The sequence below is a fragment of the Artibeus jamaicensis genome, unplaced genomic scaffold (assembly GCF_021234435.1).
Source record: "Artibeus jamaicensis isolate MK-2021 breed Jamaican fruit bat unplaced genomic scaffold, CSHL_Jam_final scaffold_3307, whole genome shotgun sequence".
NCBI lineage: Eukaryota > Metazoa > Chordata > Mammalia > Chiroptera > Phyllostomidae > Artibeus > Artibeus jamaicensis.
Genome location: NW_026522040.1, coordinates 8361816 through 8377075, shown reverse-complemented (window position 1 = coordinate 8377075; position 15260 = coordinate 8361816). Strand labels below are relative to the sequence as shown.

The window sequence follows — 15260 nt, the reverse complement described above, 5'->3', positions numbered from 1 at the left end:
GGATATTCTAAGATGTCGAGAATCAATATGTCACAGATATTATGTTTGCTCAGAAAAAAAAAACAAAAACAATCCAATTAATTGTAAATAATGGAACTAAATTAACTCATGGAGAAACCTGATACAGAATTCTCTCTCTGAGAAACCTGGTGACCCTGAGAGGGTCTATGAGCATCTTCACCATCTTTACTTTCTTCTTAAACCTGCAGTTAGAATGAGAACAATTTATTATCTTTTCACAGTGGTCAGAAAGACAATGTCTTTACCTACCTTAAAAAGTCTTAAAATGTTAGCAACCATGATGGACACGGAGCTGGCTGCAGCACCGATGACTCCAGAAATCTTGTCAGGCTTGGTGAAAATGGGTGGATCTCCGTTAGCGCACTTCACGTCAGAAGCATCTTTCTCTATCAATGCCTGCACAAATGTTAGCGACTGCTCCAGAGCGTAGGTGTCCCTGGAGCAGGTATCAAGGATCCGGACACCCAGAGTGATATTGGAGAGGAGATCAGGGTCCTTATTAATCTGGTCGATTGCATAAAGCATGGCCTCCAGTCTGTGGATCCCCTTTTCCTTCTTCAGCTCCCCACAAGGCACCCCTCTTTCTCCCTTTGCATGAACAGGGAAGAGACCCCCCAAAATGATGTCCCCATCCACTCGTATGGAATGGGCATACTCCTGGCTGTGAGTTCTTTGCATCATTGTGAGGATCCAGTAGAACTTGGCAGTCAGGAGGAAGAAACAAGGGCAAGAGGCTGATCTCTTTCCCTCGCATACCATTTTCTCCACAGGTGGTGTTGCACTCCAAGACCCAAAGTTTATTCTTCCCACAGAAGGGGGACCACCTGAGGCTGCACCTTCTGGAGGCTACCATCAGGGCCCATGGGGAAAAGGCTCTGTGGGTTTCAGCAAGTTTTCTTGATTTGAATGTCACAGTGAGTTTCCATCAGACCCCTAAGGTTCAATTTTATTTCCATATAAAGTCAACTTGCCTGGAATGGTGCAAAAATTAGAGTAACGGCTGAGGTTCTGATGTTGGGATGAGGTCAATAATTCATGTCCTTGAAGTCAGCCCTGCAGCAGAATTATTCCTGGGGACAGGAGGAGGGAAACAAAAGGTTCAGTTCAATGGGCTTACATTTTTCATATCTTTAAGCCCTATTTGCACCAACCTCTCTTTTTTTTGGCTTAATTTCCCCTATTCAGCAAGAAGCTAATTTTTTTTTGTCCCCCTATGATTCTGAACACCTGGCTGCACTGCATCTAAACAGAGAGATTGATGACACTTTTGGAGCAAGGAAAACAGAAAAGTATCAGAAACTAGGTTGATTCTCCCAAGCCAGAAAGCATTTTTATTTACCAGTTTATTTCAATAAATCTAATTTCCATGAAAGTAAAAATCCTGTGATTGATGGCATTATTTCTTCCAAACCTGTTTTTACATTTTACAGCTGTCTGAATTTACCAATTAAATTTTGTCCACAAAATCATAATGAAAGGTTATTTTCTGTGATGTATTGCACAAGCCAGTCATCTGTTAATGACATTTTTTGGTGCCTCAGATTTCCCAGTGGGAAAAAAGTGATTATTCAATCACAAAAAAAAAAAAAAATCAAGAAACCCACCCAAGGTGTCCAAAATGTATAAATTTCGTAGCTTGTAAAAAGATTTTACATCAAATGTCAGCTATTTTGTATAAGTTATCTTATTGTCCCATGATACCAAAACAAAGACTTGAACATTAAATACATAGGGAGGGTTACGTGTGAGGATATTCCTATTACCACTGTCAGAGTTCCCTATAAAATGTGCCAGAGTGGAAGCAATGGGTATGTTTACAGGTCTGAAGTAAAAACTCCTTGATCCTAGAACCACTAGGAGCAAATCATAGCTGGAGAGCAATTGAAGAGCTTCTTCATTTTATCTGACTCAGTGGGGAAAGGAATTATTTCATCAAGGCTAGAAATAAGCTAGAGTGAAATGTCTACAAGAAAATCTATTTTTAAAAACGTTTTTTCTAGGACCTTTGCTCTTAAAGAATTTCATGAGATTCTTTCAAAGGACTTTTGAGGAGGTTCAACTGAACAAGAACCGATTTAACTTACATGAATCTGATATCTGAAACACACAATTAAGAGAATAAACAGCATCAACTTATTTTGGTGGGATGATTAATCTGATGTTCATCTCTAATCTATTTATATACATGGAGATTTGAAACCTGAAATTTTGACAATTTGCCTCCATCCTAGACAGCCAACATCTGCTTGTATTTTCCATTCATTTGTTCAGTTTCCAGTTCATAAAATTTTCATTCCATCTTCCCTGTCCCAAAGGAAAGGATGGCGCCTCCCTAGAGGACAACTGAACATATGTCCAAGAGCTTTCTGAGAAATCTATACTTTTTTTCACTTTCAGATTAGAACAGGGGCTTGTCATAGCCCACTGCCCTGGATTTCTGAGCAGACACCTGGAGAGATACTCAGAAATACACCAATAACCCACTCTGCTGAGATCATTCTATTCTGCCTATGACAAGCATTCCCTGCCTCCTGGCACATGCCAAGCCCTCTATTTCCTTTATTCTAACCCAATATATTTAGTTCTTTTCTGATTTTTCTCACACTCAATTCTCCTGGCAGCTGCTTTTCCTTCAGAAAAATCTGTGAGTCAACAACAGCCTGACCTCAGGCAATCAAAAAAAAACCCACTTAGAAAGTCAAGTTGACTTTCTGGATGAAACCATTTAAGTGATGGACACATCATTTGCACCAACCACCCATTAAGGGAAGTAGGGTTGTGTTTTACAGTTTCACAGGAAAGACCAGTTACAAGACAGTAAAATCTCATTAACTATGACCACTAATTCAGAACTTAAGACAAGTCCACGTGGCTGGGCTGACCCTATGTGTATCCTTTCTAACAGAGAACAGAATAAAGAATATGTGAAAGAGGATTTTTTCTGGAGAAAAGGAGGGAGCCCTGTTGTTCTCCAAAGACCACTCTTTCTTCATTTCACAGAGCCTCCTCCCAATTACTTAAAACATTTCAGAGAAGAAATGGTTTCCAAATCATCCTTACCTACCCATGTAACAACCTAGTTCCATTGCTATGAGTCCGGGATGAAATAAAATTGAGTTTCTTTTCAAAGTATTCATGTTTACAATAATTTTTAGTCTCTTTAGCATCTCATAGGTCTGTTTAGAGCTTTAAGTTAGGGAAAAATTGGGAAATAAATAGCAGTGAGCCAGAAATTACTTGTGTTCAATGGATGAATGTCCTTAAATGGGAAGCAAGTATTTCATTTTGCTTATTATTTATTGGACAGCTCACTGGAGTTTTTGCTTAGGATCCCTCCTCTGCAACACGGAACTAATGGCACAGAATCTCTGTGAATAAAGCTTGGTTTTCATATCTGTAAAGGGGTGGCAGAGCCTGCCAGAAAACACAGTACCTGGCACAGAGTAAGTGCTCACTAAACAGGAGCTACCATCACTCATCTAGTCTGCAACTCATTTCCCACCAAAGCAGAGCAACTTTTTCCATACGTGTCCTGTTGGTGAGGTGTTTACTGAATTCTGTCACTTTAAAATTAAAATCAGAGCTACATAAAAATATTGAAATACTAAGCTTATTTCAAAATCTGACCCATTGTTATAAAAATTAGACTCTTGACAGCTGGAAAGTTTAGTTTCCCTTTCCAATTCCAAGAAAACATACATATTTGGAAGTTTGCCAAAACACTACTATATAAATTCAGTTTCATTGTATACTCTTACACTGCCTAATCTTGCTCTAATGCAATTCTTATGAGCTTTAATCTAAACTCATCCATTTCCCTTGCCCCAGGAGATATAGTGGCAAAAATATTGGTACATGGGATATCTGAACTTTTACTGCCTGTATTTTCCTCTAGGGTTTTTTTGGTGTCACAACTTACATTTAAGTCTTTTATCCATTTTGAGTTTATTTCTGGTATATGGTATAAGCTGGTGGTCTAGTTTTTCTTTGCATGTACCCGTCCAGTTCTCCCAATACCACTTATTTAAGAGACCATTTTTACTCTGCTGTATGCTCATGCACCCTTTGTCAAGTATTAATTGACCATAGAAACATGAGTTTACTTCTGGGCTCTCTATTCTGTTCCATTGATCCATGGATCTGTTCTTATGTCAGTACCAGGCTGTTTTGCTTCTACTAGCCTTGTAGTATACTTTGATATCAGGTATTGCAATCCCTCCAATTTAACTCTTCTTTCTCAAGATTGCTGAGGCTATTCGGGTCCTTTTTGGTCCCATATAAATTTTGGAGTATTTTCTCTAGATCAGTGAAATATGCTACTGGTATTTTAATAGGGATTGTGGTGGATCTATGGGTTGCTTTGGGTAGTATGGACATTTTAATGATGTTAATTCTTCCAATCCATGAATAGGGTATATGCTTCCATTTATTTGTACCTTCCTCAATTTCTTTCCTCAGGGTTCTATAGTTTTTCAAGTACAAGTATTTTACCTTGTTGGTTAAATTTATTCCTAGGTAGTTTATTTTTCTTGTTGCTGTAGTAAATGGGTTTGTTTCCTAGCTCCTCTTTCTGATAGTTCATTGTTAGTGTACAAAAATGCCACCAGTGTCTGAATATTGACTTTGTATCCAGCTACTTTTCCAAATTCACCTATTAGGTTAAGTAGTTTTATGTGGAAATGGGAATACATTGAATTAAAAAGCTTCTGCACAGCTAAAGAAACCATCATCAAAATGAAGAGAACTGACCATACGGGAGAACATATTTGCCAATGATATATATCAGATGAAGGTTTGATATCCAAAATATATAAATAACTCACATGACTCTACCCCAGGAAGACAAACAATCCAATTAAAAAATGGGCAAAGGACCTGAATAGACACTTCTCCAAGGGGGAGATACAGATGGCCCATAAACATATGAAAAGATGCTCAATATCATGACCCATCAGAGAGATGCAAATTAAAACCACAATGAGATATCACCTCACACCTGTCAGAGTGGCTATCATTAATAAATCAACGAACAAGTGCTGATGAGGATGTAGAGAAAAATGAATCCTAGTGCACTGTTGGTGGGAATGCAGACTTGTACAATCACTGTGGAAAAGAGTATGGAGAGACTTCCAACCAAGATGGAGGCATAGGTAGACATGTTGTGCCTCCTCCTACAACCAAAATAAGGACAACAATTTAAAAACAGAAAACAACCAGTACTGACAGAAAATTGAACTGTATGGAAGTCCAATGACCAACAAGTCAACCAGAGCAGTAGGAGGGGTGGAGTTGGGGAGGCTGGATGCAGGGGGCTAAAGGCAGGGCAGCTGTCAGATCTGGGGTGCGCAAAGCAGCAGCGGAGACACCCAGTGAGGTGATGGACTGTAGATGGGCATGGCATGCAATGCGGCTGGTGGACCGGGTGGTCCCACATTTGTGCAGATAAACCAGGCAAAACTGGGGAGTGAGAGAGACAACACAACCCAGGGTCCTGGTGTGGGGAAATAAAGTATCAAAACACTGACTGAAAACACCTGTGGGGGTTGACGTGCCAAAAAAAACTCCCAGCCTCATAGGAGAGTACACTAGAGAGACACACAGGGTCCCAGGACATACACAAGCCCACCCACACAAGAATCAGCACCAGAAGGGCCCACTTTGCTTATGGGAACCAGGGGAAGTGACTGAAATCCCTCAGAGAGGGGAGCAAGCACCACTGTTCCCTCTCAGACCCCACCCCCACATAAAATGTCAAAACCCAGCCACTGGGTTACCTTACCCTGGTGAACACCTAAGGCTCCGCCCCTCACTATGTAAGAGGCACAATGAAACCAAAAAAAAAAAAAAACAGCCCAAATGAAAGAACAGATGAAAGCTCCAGAAAAAATACAACTAAATGACAAAGAGACAGCCAACCTATCAGATGCACAGTTCAAAACACTGGTGATCAGGATGTTCACAGAATTGGTTAAATTTGGTCTCCAATTAGATGAAAAAATGAAGTCTTTCCTAAGTGAAATAAAGGAAAATGTACAGAGAACCAATAATGATGGGAAGAAAACTGGAACTCAAATCAATGGAGTGGACCAGAAGGAAGAAAGAAACAACAGAACAGAAAAGAATTAAGAAACAAGAATTCAAAAAAATGAGGAGAGGCTTAGGAAGCTCCAGGACATCTTTAAACGTTCCAACATCCGAATTATAAGGGTACCAGAAGAGGAAGAGCAACAAATGAAAAAGTTATTTAAACAAATAATAAAGGAGAACTTCCCCAATCTGGCAAAGAAAATAGACTTCCAGGAAGACCAGGAAGCTCAGAGAGTTCCAAAGAAGTTGGACCCAAGGAGGAACACACCAAGGCACATCACAATTACATTACCCAAGATTAAAGATAAGGAGAGAATCTTAAAAGCAGCAAGACAAAATGAGAGTTACCTACAAAGGGGTTCCCATCAGACTGTCAGCTGATTTCTCAAAAGAGACCTTACAGGCAAGAAAGGGCTGGAAAGAAACATTCCAAGCCATGAAAGGCAAGGACCTACATCCAGGATTACTCTATCCAGCAAAGTTTTTATTTAGAATGGAAGGACAGATAAAGTGCTTCTCAGATAAGGTCAAATTCAAGGAGTTCATCATCACCAAGCCCTTATGAAATGTTAAAGGGACTTAGCTAAGAAAAAGAAGATAAAAAATATGAACAGTAAAAAGACAGCCAACTCACAGTTATTAACGACCACACCTAAAAAAAGCAAACTAAGCAAACAACTAGAACAGGAACAGAACCACAGAAATGGAGATCACATGGAGGGTTATCAACAGGGAATTGGGAGGAGCAGAGAGGGGGGAAAGGTACAGAGAATAAGTAGCATAGACGGTAAGTAGAAAATAGACAGGAGGAGGATAAGAATGGTATGGGAAATGTAGAAGCCAAGAACTTATAAGTGTGACACATGGACATGAACTAAAGGGGGGGGGGATAATATGGGTGGGAGAGGGTGTGCAGGGTGGAGGGGAGTGAAGGGGGGGGGAAATGGGACTACTGTAATAGAATACTCAATAAAATATATTTTTTCCTCAAAAGGAAAAATATTTTTTGAATTTCCTCGAAAGACTAAAAATCGCAATTTGACCCAGCAATTCCACTGCTTGGAATATACCCTAAGAATCCTGAAACACCAAAAGAATTTATGCACCTCTATGTTCATAACAGTGCTTTTTACAATAGCCAAGTGCTGGAAACAGCCCACATGCCCATTAGTAAATGAGTGAATGAAAAAACTATGGTACATTTACACAATGGAATACTATGCAGCAGAAAGAAAGAAGGAATTCTGACCTTTTGCAACAGCATGGATGGAACTGGAGAGCACTATGCTAAATGAAATAAGCCAGTTGGCAAAAGACAAATATCATATGATCTCACTTATGAGAAGAATCTGATGAACAAATAAACTAGTGAACAAAATAGAACCAGAGACATGGAAATATGGAACAAACTAACAGCAGCCAGAGGGGATGAAGGGGGGTAATAATGGTGGAAAGAAGGGCGGGGGGGGGGGGGAAGAGACTAGTCAAAGAATGTGTATGAGTGACCCATGGGCAGGCACAACAGTGTGGGGATTAACTATGGGAGTGGGGGGGGGGCTGAGCAGAGTAGGGCAAAGGAGGAAAAACTGGGACAACTGTAATAGAATAATAATCAATCGATCAATAATAAATGAAAATAAACTCATCCTCATTGAAGCTAGATGAATTTTAAAGACATAATGAACTTTCTGTGCTACAGAGCCAAATAGCTCTACTTCCCGTTCTGTGCATGACTTAAAACAGCTTTTCTCTCAAACTGACCTTCCTCTAGGGTTTGGTACAAGCCTCACCATTGCTGATGGACTTGTTAAAGGAGGTGTGAGGTCTGCACTCCTGAAATAAATCTGTGGGGGAAGTAGATGTCTTGTACTGTTTCTAAGCCCACAGGAGGGATTTTCAAAAGCAACCTTGGAGGAGGGGTAACTATTAGCCCTGGAAGCCATTCCTGTTCACTCCCTCCCAGCCCATCCTGAGTACAGGTACATCATATATAATTAGCACTTCTATCAACAGTCTTGTTGGCCTAGGTCTGCTGGGGGACAGTGACCTACCCCTCACTAGAACTTCATTCTGTGGCTCCCTAACAACAGTTTCCTGAAAGGCCAATAGTAAGAACAGCTCCTTAAGGGCCAGGGCCCTGAATTCTGCTGCTTTTTATTTTCTACATAACTTCTCTGTACCAAAGTCTCAAGCATCTAACACAGTATGTTATTGAATTTTCATTCACAGATTATTAACTCTTGTAGAAATAAGAAAAGAAGGCTCAGAAAGGTTGAGTACAGCCCAAGGACATGAGCTAGTAAGTGGCACCACAGTCAAAACCCTCAGCCCCCCAAAGTGGGTCCTGTTCTTTGAGAAAGCCCCCCGTGCTGCAGAGCCTGGCTGGCAGCACACAGGAGCATAAAGGCCCTGCCTCTCGACTGAAATCTTTCAGAAATGTCTATATCTTCAATGGTTAGCTCTTTAAGAAAACTTATGTACTTATTAAGAGGGGACCATCTAAGGGGCACTTCCAGGGCAGGGTGATTTCTGAGTATCTCAAAAGCTTGAGAATAGCAAATACAGTTTGTTCAAGCACCTCTGCTTCTAATCGAGTTACCTGGACTGCCTACTGCCAGTTGAGAACGGAGCCAGCAAACCATGTAGGATCTATCAAGTCTCTCACTGCACCTGGCACATGCTTTCGAGACGTTCTATGGTAAAATCCTCTCCGAGGATTACCATTAGCCAAGAATTGTAGTATTTTCTCACAAAAGACCAAACAGCATTCCTGTGCTGGATTCCACTCAGCTCTTAAACAAAAAGATTAAGCTGCATATTGTCATCAACTCACAACACTCCAAAATCCAGCAGTTTCCTTTGAAATCGCCCACACTTGCAGCTTTTTGTTTGTTTCACAAAATGCATCACATCTGTCTATCATCTCCCATACCAAAACATGTGTTCACGGTGCTGGAATCTTGGAGGGGCAGAGTGAGGATGAGTCTGACAGAGCCCTCCCCTGGGCAACGGAGGCCTGGAATTGGATCTTGTCTGACAGTCACTGGCTGTTGACACTGAACATGACACTCTGTCTCTGTGTGCTTCTATTGCCTCATCTGAGAAATGAGAGAGATGGACCATGTGATGTGATTTCTAAGGTGTCTTCCAGCTTCCCATTCTGAGATTCTATTATTTAATAATAAAGAAATACGAGATAATGCTCAAACACTAGAGCAAGGCTTTGCCAAATAGACACAATAACCGTTTGCCAGCCAAGTGACTTTTTTCATCAGTGAGACTGGGTTAGGAAAGCTAGTCTGTACCAGCAAGCCCCATATTAAGAAAATCTGATACATGAGAAGCTCAACTTACTAAACAGATAAAAGAGAAAGTGATTATGTGCATTACAAAAGAATTCACCACAGATTTCCTTTAAATAGCTAAATCCCCTGTGCATTTAAAATACAACCTGATTTCGCAGAATTCAATTTTCAGGTTGTTTTTTTTTTTCCACTAACACAGCTATTGCATAAAAAGGCCATACTTAAAGTAATGAGAAGCCACTTTTAGAGTATGTATCCTATAAGAGAGAAAGGGGGTAAAACAAGCATCTATTGAATGCCTACATTATACCTAGAGCCTCACACACATTACCTCATTTCCTTCACAAAATACACTTATGAAATTGCTATAACAGCCCCCATTTGGGATACAAGGAATCTAAAAAAAGAAATAGTATATGAATGTGTCTAAAATCTTGAGCAAGAATTCCAGTGCAAAACTGTTTATGTTCTTCCCCTTACTCCATGCTCCTTGGGATATGGAGCTAACCTGGATTTGGAAAGGTGAACAGAGAGTGTGGCACCCTGGGGTCCAAGAATACCCTGATTCTAAACTCATTCCCTCTAGCACTCACTATATGGCATTAGGCAAGTCACTTAACCCGAGATCAATTTCTTTGTTTCTAAACTGAGGAATGATTTCTAGGGAGTTCCTGGGGTTGTAAAAGAAAATGATAAAATGTATGTAAAAGTATATACATACTTTAATAATGTACATGGGTTTTTTTTTAAACAATCAGTCCTAGAGCTCAAATATTTTCCTGGTGTATTATGCTTAGAAGACCTTTCCCATCACACTCAGGACTGGTGAGATCTTAACAAGTCGTGTATCCGAGAAGTCAAAGGAAATCGAAGGAAAACTAGAAAGGACACAAGAAGCAAAGTCAATGAAAGTGCAGTATCTGCCCTGGACAACTAAAATCATAGACACTTGGAGCATCCAAGGGCTATTCTGAAGAAGTGCTGACAAGCTCTTATGCCATGGTGAAAACAGGACAATAGCAAACCTTCCTGAGTTGTATGCAGAATATAATGCAGAGCATCTACTCCTAAGGGTCATTACCACTAGAAAAGTTAGTCAATAAACAGCCAGCAGATTTCTATCTTTAGGCATAACCTTGCCTGAAAAAGTATAAAATTGGCAATACAGGTACTTGATGACCTCCACATACACTTTTGGGTCCTGTATCTTCCCACTTCTGATCACCTGCTCATTCCTCCACCAGACCTGGATCTCCTCCCTCTCTTGGTGCTAATGTCTACTACAATTTATGATCTTAAGACCTGGTTTTCTCACTACCATGGCTCTCACTAGGGAGTGAGTACATTCACTAACAGGTATCAAAGCCTGAAGATGCATCAATGTCATCCCCCCAGCTGAAACATCTGCATTTATAAGATAATTTCTAGGAGATTCATAATTTCTTGACCAAAGAAATATGTCCAATAATGGTAAAGACTTGCAATATAACAAGCCAAAGCTAGGAATTATCATAAGTCAGAAGCCTCTCAGCAGTACCCCTGAAATCACCCCAACAGTGCCTGCCACTCAGCAGGCAGGGCCTGGAATAAGAATGCATCATGCTCAAGGTCCTGAGTTAGTGAGTTCATCACAACTTAAAACAGCAAGTAAAAAAATGAGAATCAAAGAAAATTCCTCTCAGAGCCAAGAAAAAAAAGAAAGAAAGGAGAAAGGGAGTAAGAGAAGGAGACAGGGAGGGGGAGAAGGAAAGAAGAGAAAGGAAAGGAGGAAGGAAGGGAGGAAGGAACTTAAGGAGGAATCTAAATTCCCAGCAGACAGAAAACCTGCTCTTGGGATGGAAACAATATGATCCAACTGACTCTGTTCTCATCCTCTCCTGTAACATGGAGCAACCGTCTCTCCTGAGCAAACAACATGTATGTGTCTGGTGATATCCATTCCGGTTCTATCAAGAAAACAGCAAGTTTCCGGAACCTCGGAAAGCAGCCTACTTGACAGGGAACAAAGTCAGGTCTTTGCTGCGAGTCCAGTTAAGAGATAAATCAGGCAGCACCTTCTTTGTAAGACACTAGGACACAGCAACTCCACTCCCCAGACTAAAAGCAAGGTCCCTTCATGTTGGGCATTTCAACTACAGAGGAAGACAGTGGGAAGCAGACTTGGAAGGAAAAACATCAGTGCTACCAGTAGCATTTGTGAACTACGTTCTGTCTCATGCCCTGAAGACAATGGAACATTTTTACACAAAGACTGGCTTGCGTGCGATATTGCCAACATGAATGTCAGCTGGTTATTTGCTGCACAAATACCAATTAAACAAGCCCTGTAGCAGCTCCAACCTGCTCAGCCAACTTTGAAAAGAGCACATCTCTCTAGACCTCTAACTTTCTCCTGCACTCATTGACGCTTTTATTCTATTCCTTTTGGATTTATGTTTTTAGAATTATTCAAGTAGTCATAATTTGCAAAGGGATCAGGGTAGGGCAGAACTAGCTAACAAACCAAATAGAACAAATCAAGCCTAAATAACACAACAGAGCTGTGTTCTCAGCATCTTTTTCTTTATTCTGGGTAAATCTCCTACAGAGCGAGCCTCCCTCAGCTGTTTCTCCTCAAATCCCTGATTTACCACTAAAAGCAAGAAGTCTGTTTTTATCTCAGGTAGCTGAACCTGAAATAGGAAAATTACATGTAAAAATCTTACTTCATTTTCCCTGATGAATATGGCTTTTCTCTTCAAAATTATCAAACCACGTATTTTCAAAAAGTAGACAATGAGTCTCACAGTTAATTCTGTCTCCTATAGAGATCTTTCAAGACATTATTCACAAGCAAGTGACCAACATAAACTAAAGTGGTTTCTGTAGCCATTTGCAATTACTGACAAACGATTTCATAACAGAAAATGGAAATGACAGTCAAGTGCAATAAGCTGTTTATCCAAGATCTACCTGCTGGTGGCTCTTTTTCTCTTCTCATTCTTTCTTTCAAGCAAAACACAAGCTATCATCGGTATTTCTCCCGTTTATGATTTCTCTTGTCCGAACTTCCACCACCAGCCCCGTTTTCCAGTTCTGTCCGTTGGCAGGATTTGTATTAGCTGGGGTAAGTGGTGGAGACCGTAGGACATTCTTGGGTGTTTGCTAGACTCGCGGCGTCAGGTCTGTGGGAAAGGATCGCCCCGAATGGCAAACGGGGCACTCCCCCCCCCCCGCCCCCTGGTGCGACGCGCTTCCAGGACTGAGAGGTTTGGTTTTCCGCAGCTGGCGAACAGGTCCGTTTCACCCCTGCCATCCTAGGCGCGCAGACACCCCCTGACCCCCCAGGCTCTGCAGTTTGGGCCCCGGTTAAAACAATTCTTTGGGGAAGCGTGGGGGTGCCGTCTTGCGCAGTTGGGTGATAGGCTTGTTCCTCTGCATTTCATTTGGACTAAGGGAGCCTGTCAGACGGGTGTGTGTGTGAGAGAGAGATTATTATATTTTCGCCAACAGTACGAACCTCGAGGGATCTCGGAGCTGCTTGCAGAGCAGACGGACTGTCTCTCAGCAGGCTCAGAGCGTTCTCTACCTTTACCTGCTCTCAACCTGCAGCCACTCACCCCGCCCCCGCTCCCCTCCTCCCCGCCGCATCTTCCTTTTTCTTCCCAGTTCCTTCGGCCGTTGAAGCCGGTCTCCCGGTAAAGCCCAGGGCCTTGGGAAAAGTACCTGGTTGCTCTCGCCTTTCCCGCGCCGCCCCAGTCCCCTGGCGCTCCGGGGGATCCGGCCTCCGCCCCGCCGCACCTGGCCGCCCCGAGCGCCCACGCCCCGCGCGCGTCTGCCGGAAACTGGGGCCCCGCCGGCCGCAGGTGCTTCGGAGCAGCTGTCGGGCGCATTGGCCTTTGCTTCTTAATCTCGAGATCCTCAAGACCTTTCCGCCTCTCCCCGCCCCCAACAGGACACGGAACTCCAGTGTTTTCCCGAAAGCCACAAAGTGGGGGGCGCGGAAATCCCAGCCTCGCCGCGCTAACGCGGAAAACGCAAATCCGAGGCAGGCACATGCGGCGCGGGCGCACGGAGTCCCCAGAACCCCCAAACCCCCCGCTCCCCCGCGACCCCCACCCTCCCGACATCCTGGTGAGACGCACGTTCCCCACCCAGCCCCACACTCGAGAAGACCGAGGTTACCCCGACGCGCCCCGGAAGCCTCTAACTTTGGAAATCCCTTCGTTTGCTTCGCAGAACGGAGGTCCCTCGTCATCGCGGCGGGCAAGTCCGGATTCCGCCAGAGCAGGTCCAGGAGGTCGCCCGGGGCAGGCAAGCCGAGGACCGGCGCTCCGAAAGGTGCCGCCGTACGGCCCGGTCAGGGCACCCTGGGCGCCGGCCCCCTGCCCTCGCCCTTCAGCCTCCCATTCGCCCGCTAAACTTTTGGGGGATCACATCTACAAACCTTGGGAGTTCCGAGCCAAGCCTCCCTCATCTGAACCTCTTCACTGGGATGTAATCGCGGGAAGACAAGAGGGGGTGGCTGCCTGGTTCCTTGCAACGTAAAATCAACAGACACCCAATCAAGCTCCAACGCCCGGCCAGCCCCTGGTCCCCTGGTGCCCACGCTCCCTCGCCCCCCAACCCGTCACCTCTGCCCGCCACTTCTCTCCCAGACTCCGCGTGCGCAAGGCCGTTGGACTGCGCCCAGGAAAAGCCAGTTACTGAAGTGGTCGGAGAGGGAACCCTGCACCTGGCTGGCCGTCCGTCCGTCCACTCCACGGCTTAAGAGAAGAAAACGGAACAGGGGGATAAAATAGGAAGGATTCTCCTCTTCCCTCCTGCACAGCGTTTGCGGGGCTGGGGTGGGAGCTTTTTTCGCCCTGTTGTCCGACACTTGCTTTCCTCTTTTCCTCGTTCCGCCGCTCGGCGAGTCTTACCCTGCTCCCCGCAGAGGGCGCGGTGCGGAAGCCGGCGTGGGGACCACAGCTCCATGTCCGCGCGCGGCGAGCGCCACCGCCGCACTTGTGGCTGGTCTCGGGGCTGAGGGGCTGAGCGGGCCCGGCCGGCGCCAAGTCTCTTCCATGTGAATAACAAATACTCCCACCGGCGGCCGCGATTGGTCTGCGCCCTGCGCCTCCCGACCCTCCGCCCGCCGCCATTCACCCGGCGCGGTGCGCGGAGTAGAGGCTGGGATCGCTCCCGGAGTCGCCAATCGCTTCGCGCCAACCACACACCTCGGGGAGCGGGAGGAGGAACCCCAAGGGGCGGGAGGCCCTGGATTTCGGTGTCACCGAGGTGCCCCTGCGCAGGCAGGGAGAGGGGCGCTCGCGCGACGGGACCAGAAATGTCAACAGTTCTGATTTCAAAATTACCCCCACCCGCCCCACCCCCAACAGAAAAGGGAGGACCCCAAGGCGGCGGGGAAGGGGCTCCCCGGAGGAGGACTGTGGCTGAGGAGGAGCTGAGCGGCTCGACCGCCTGATGAGCCCGGGACGCGCTCCCGAAGGCGCAGCGCGACGGCCACCCACCGGGAGCCTGCAGTCAGGACCGTGAGCCCGGGTCCCCTCCCTGGGCACAGCTCTGACGGGGTCCGCGTGAAGAACACACAGTAGATGGCAAGTGTCCCGCCAACGCTTTCTTGACAGAGATGCTCGGGCCGAGAGATTCCTCTACAAAGTTTGCCCCACAACGCGCTGCTGTTAGGATATGTGTCCGGTTTTCCCCCACCCTAACCCCCGGTGGAGGGGAATCTTTCATCGAGCTCCCAAAACTCGGGGGCCCAGGACGGTCCCACCGCGGGCTCGGCGCAGAAGGGGGCACGGCGGTCACGGGGACCGGCTTTTTACTGAGCGGATTCCAGGAGCCGCAGACGCGGGCTGGAAC

The 15260-nt window shown here is 44.9% G+C and overlaps 1 protein-coding gene across 2 annotated transcripts in view; it reads right to left on the bottom strand.

Moving 5' to 3' along the window:
• Nucleotides 1-14420, bottom strand: part of GRM8 (glutamate metabotropic receptor 8) — an 826045-nt gene extending 811625 nt beyond the window's left edge. For both annotated transcript variants that reach the window (XM_053657130.1, XM_053657129.1), the window contains exons 1-2: nucleotides 14315-14420; nucleotides 271-1091 (exon numbers count right to left, since the gene is read on the bottom strand). In XM_053657130.1, the coding sequence (XP_053513105.1) occupies nucleotides 271-780 (510 nt within the window). In that variant the 5' untranslated portion in view covers nucleotides 781-1091; nucleotides 14315-14420. The remainder of the gene's footprint in view (nucleotides 1-270; nucleotides 1092-14314) is intronic.
• Nucleotides 14421-15260: the final 840 nt, after the last annotated feature.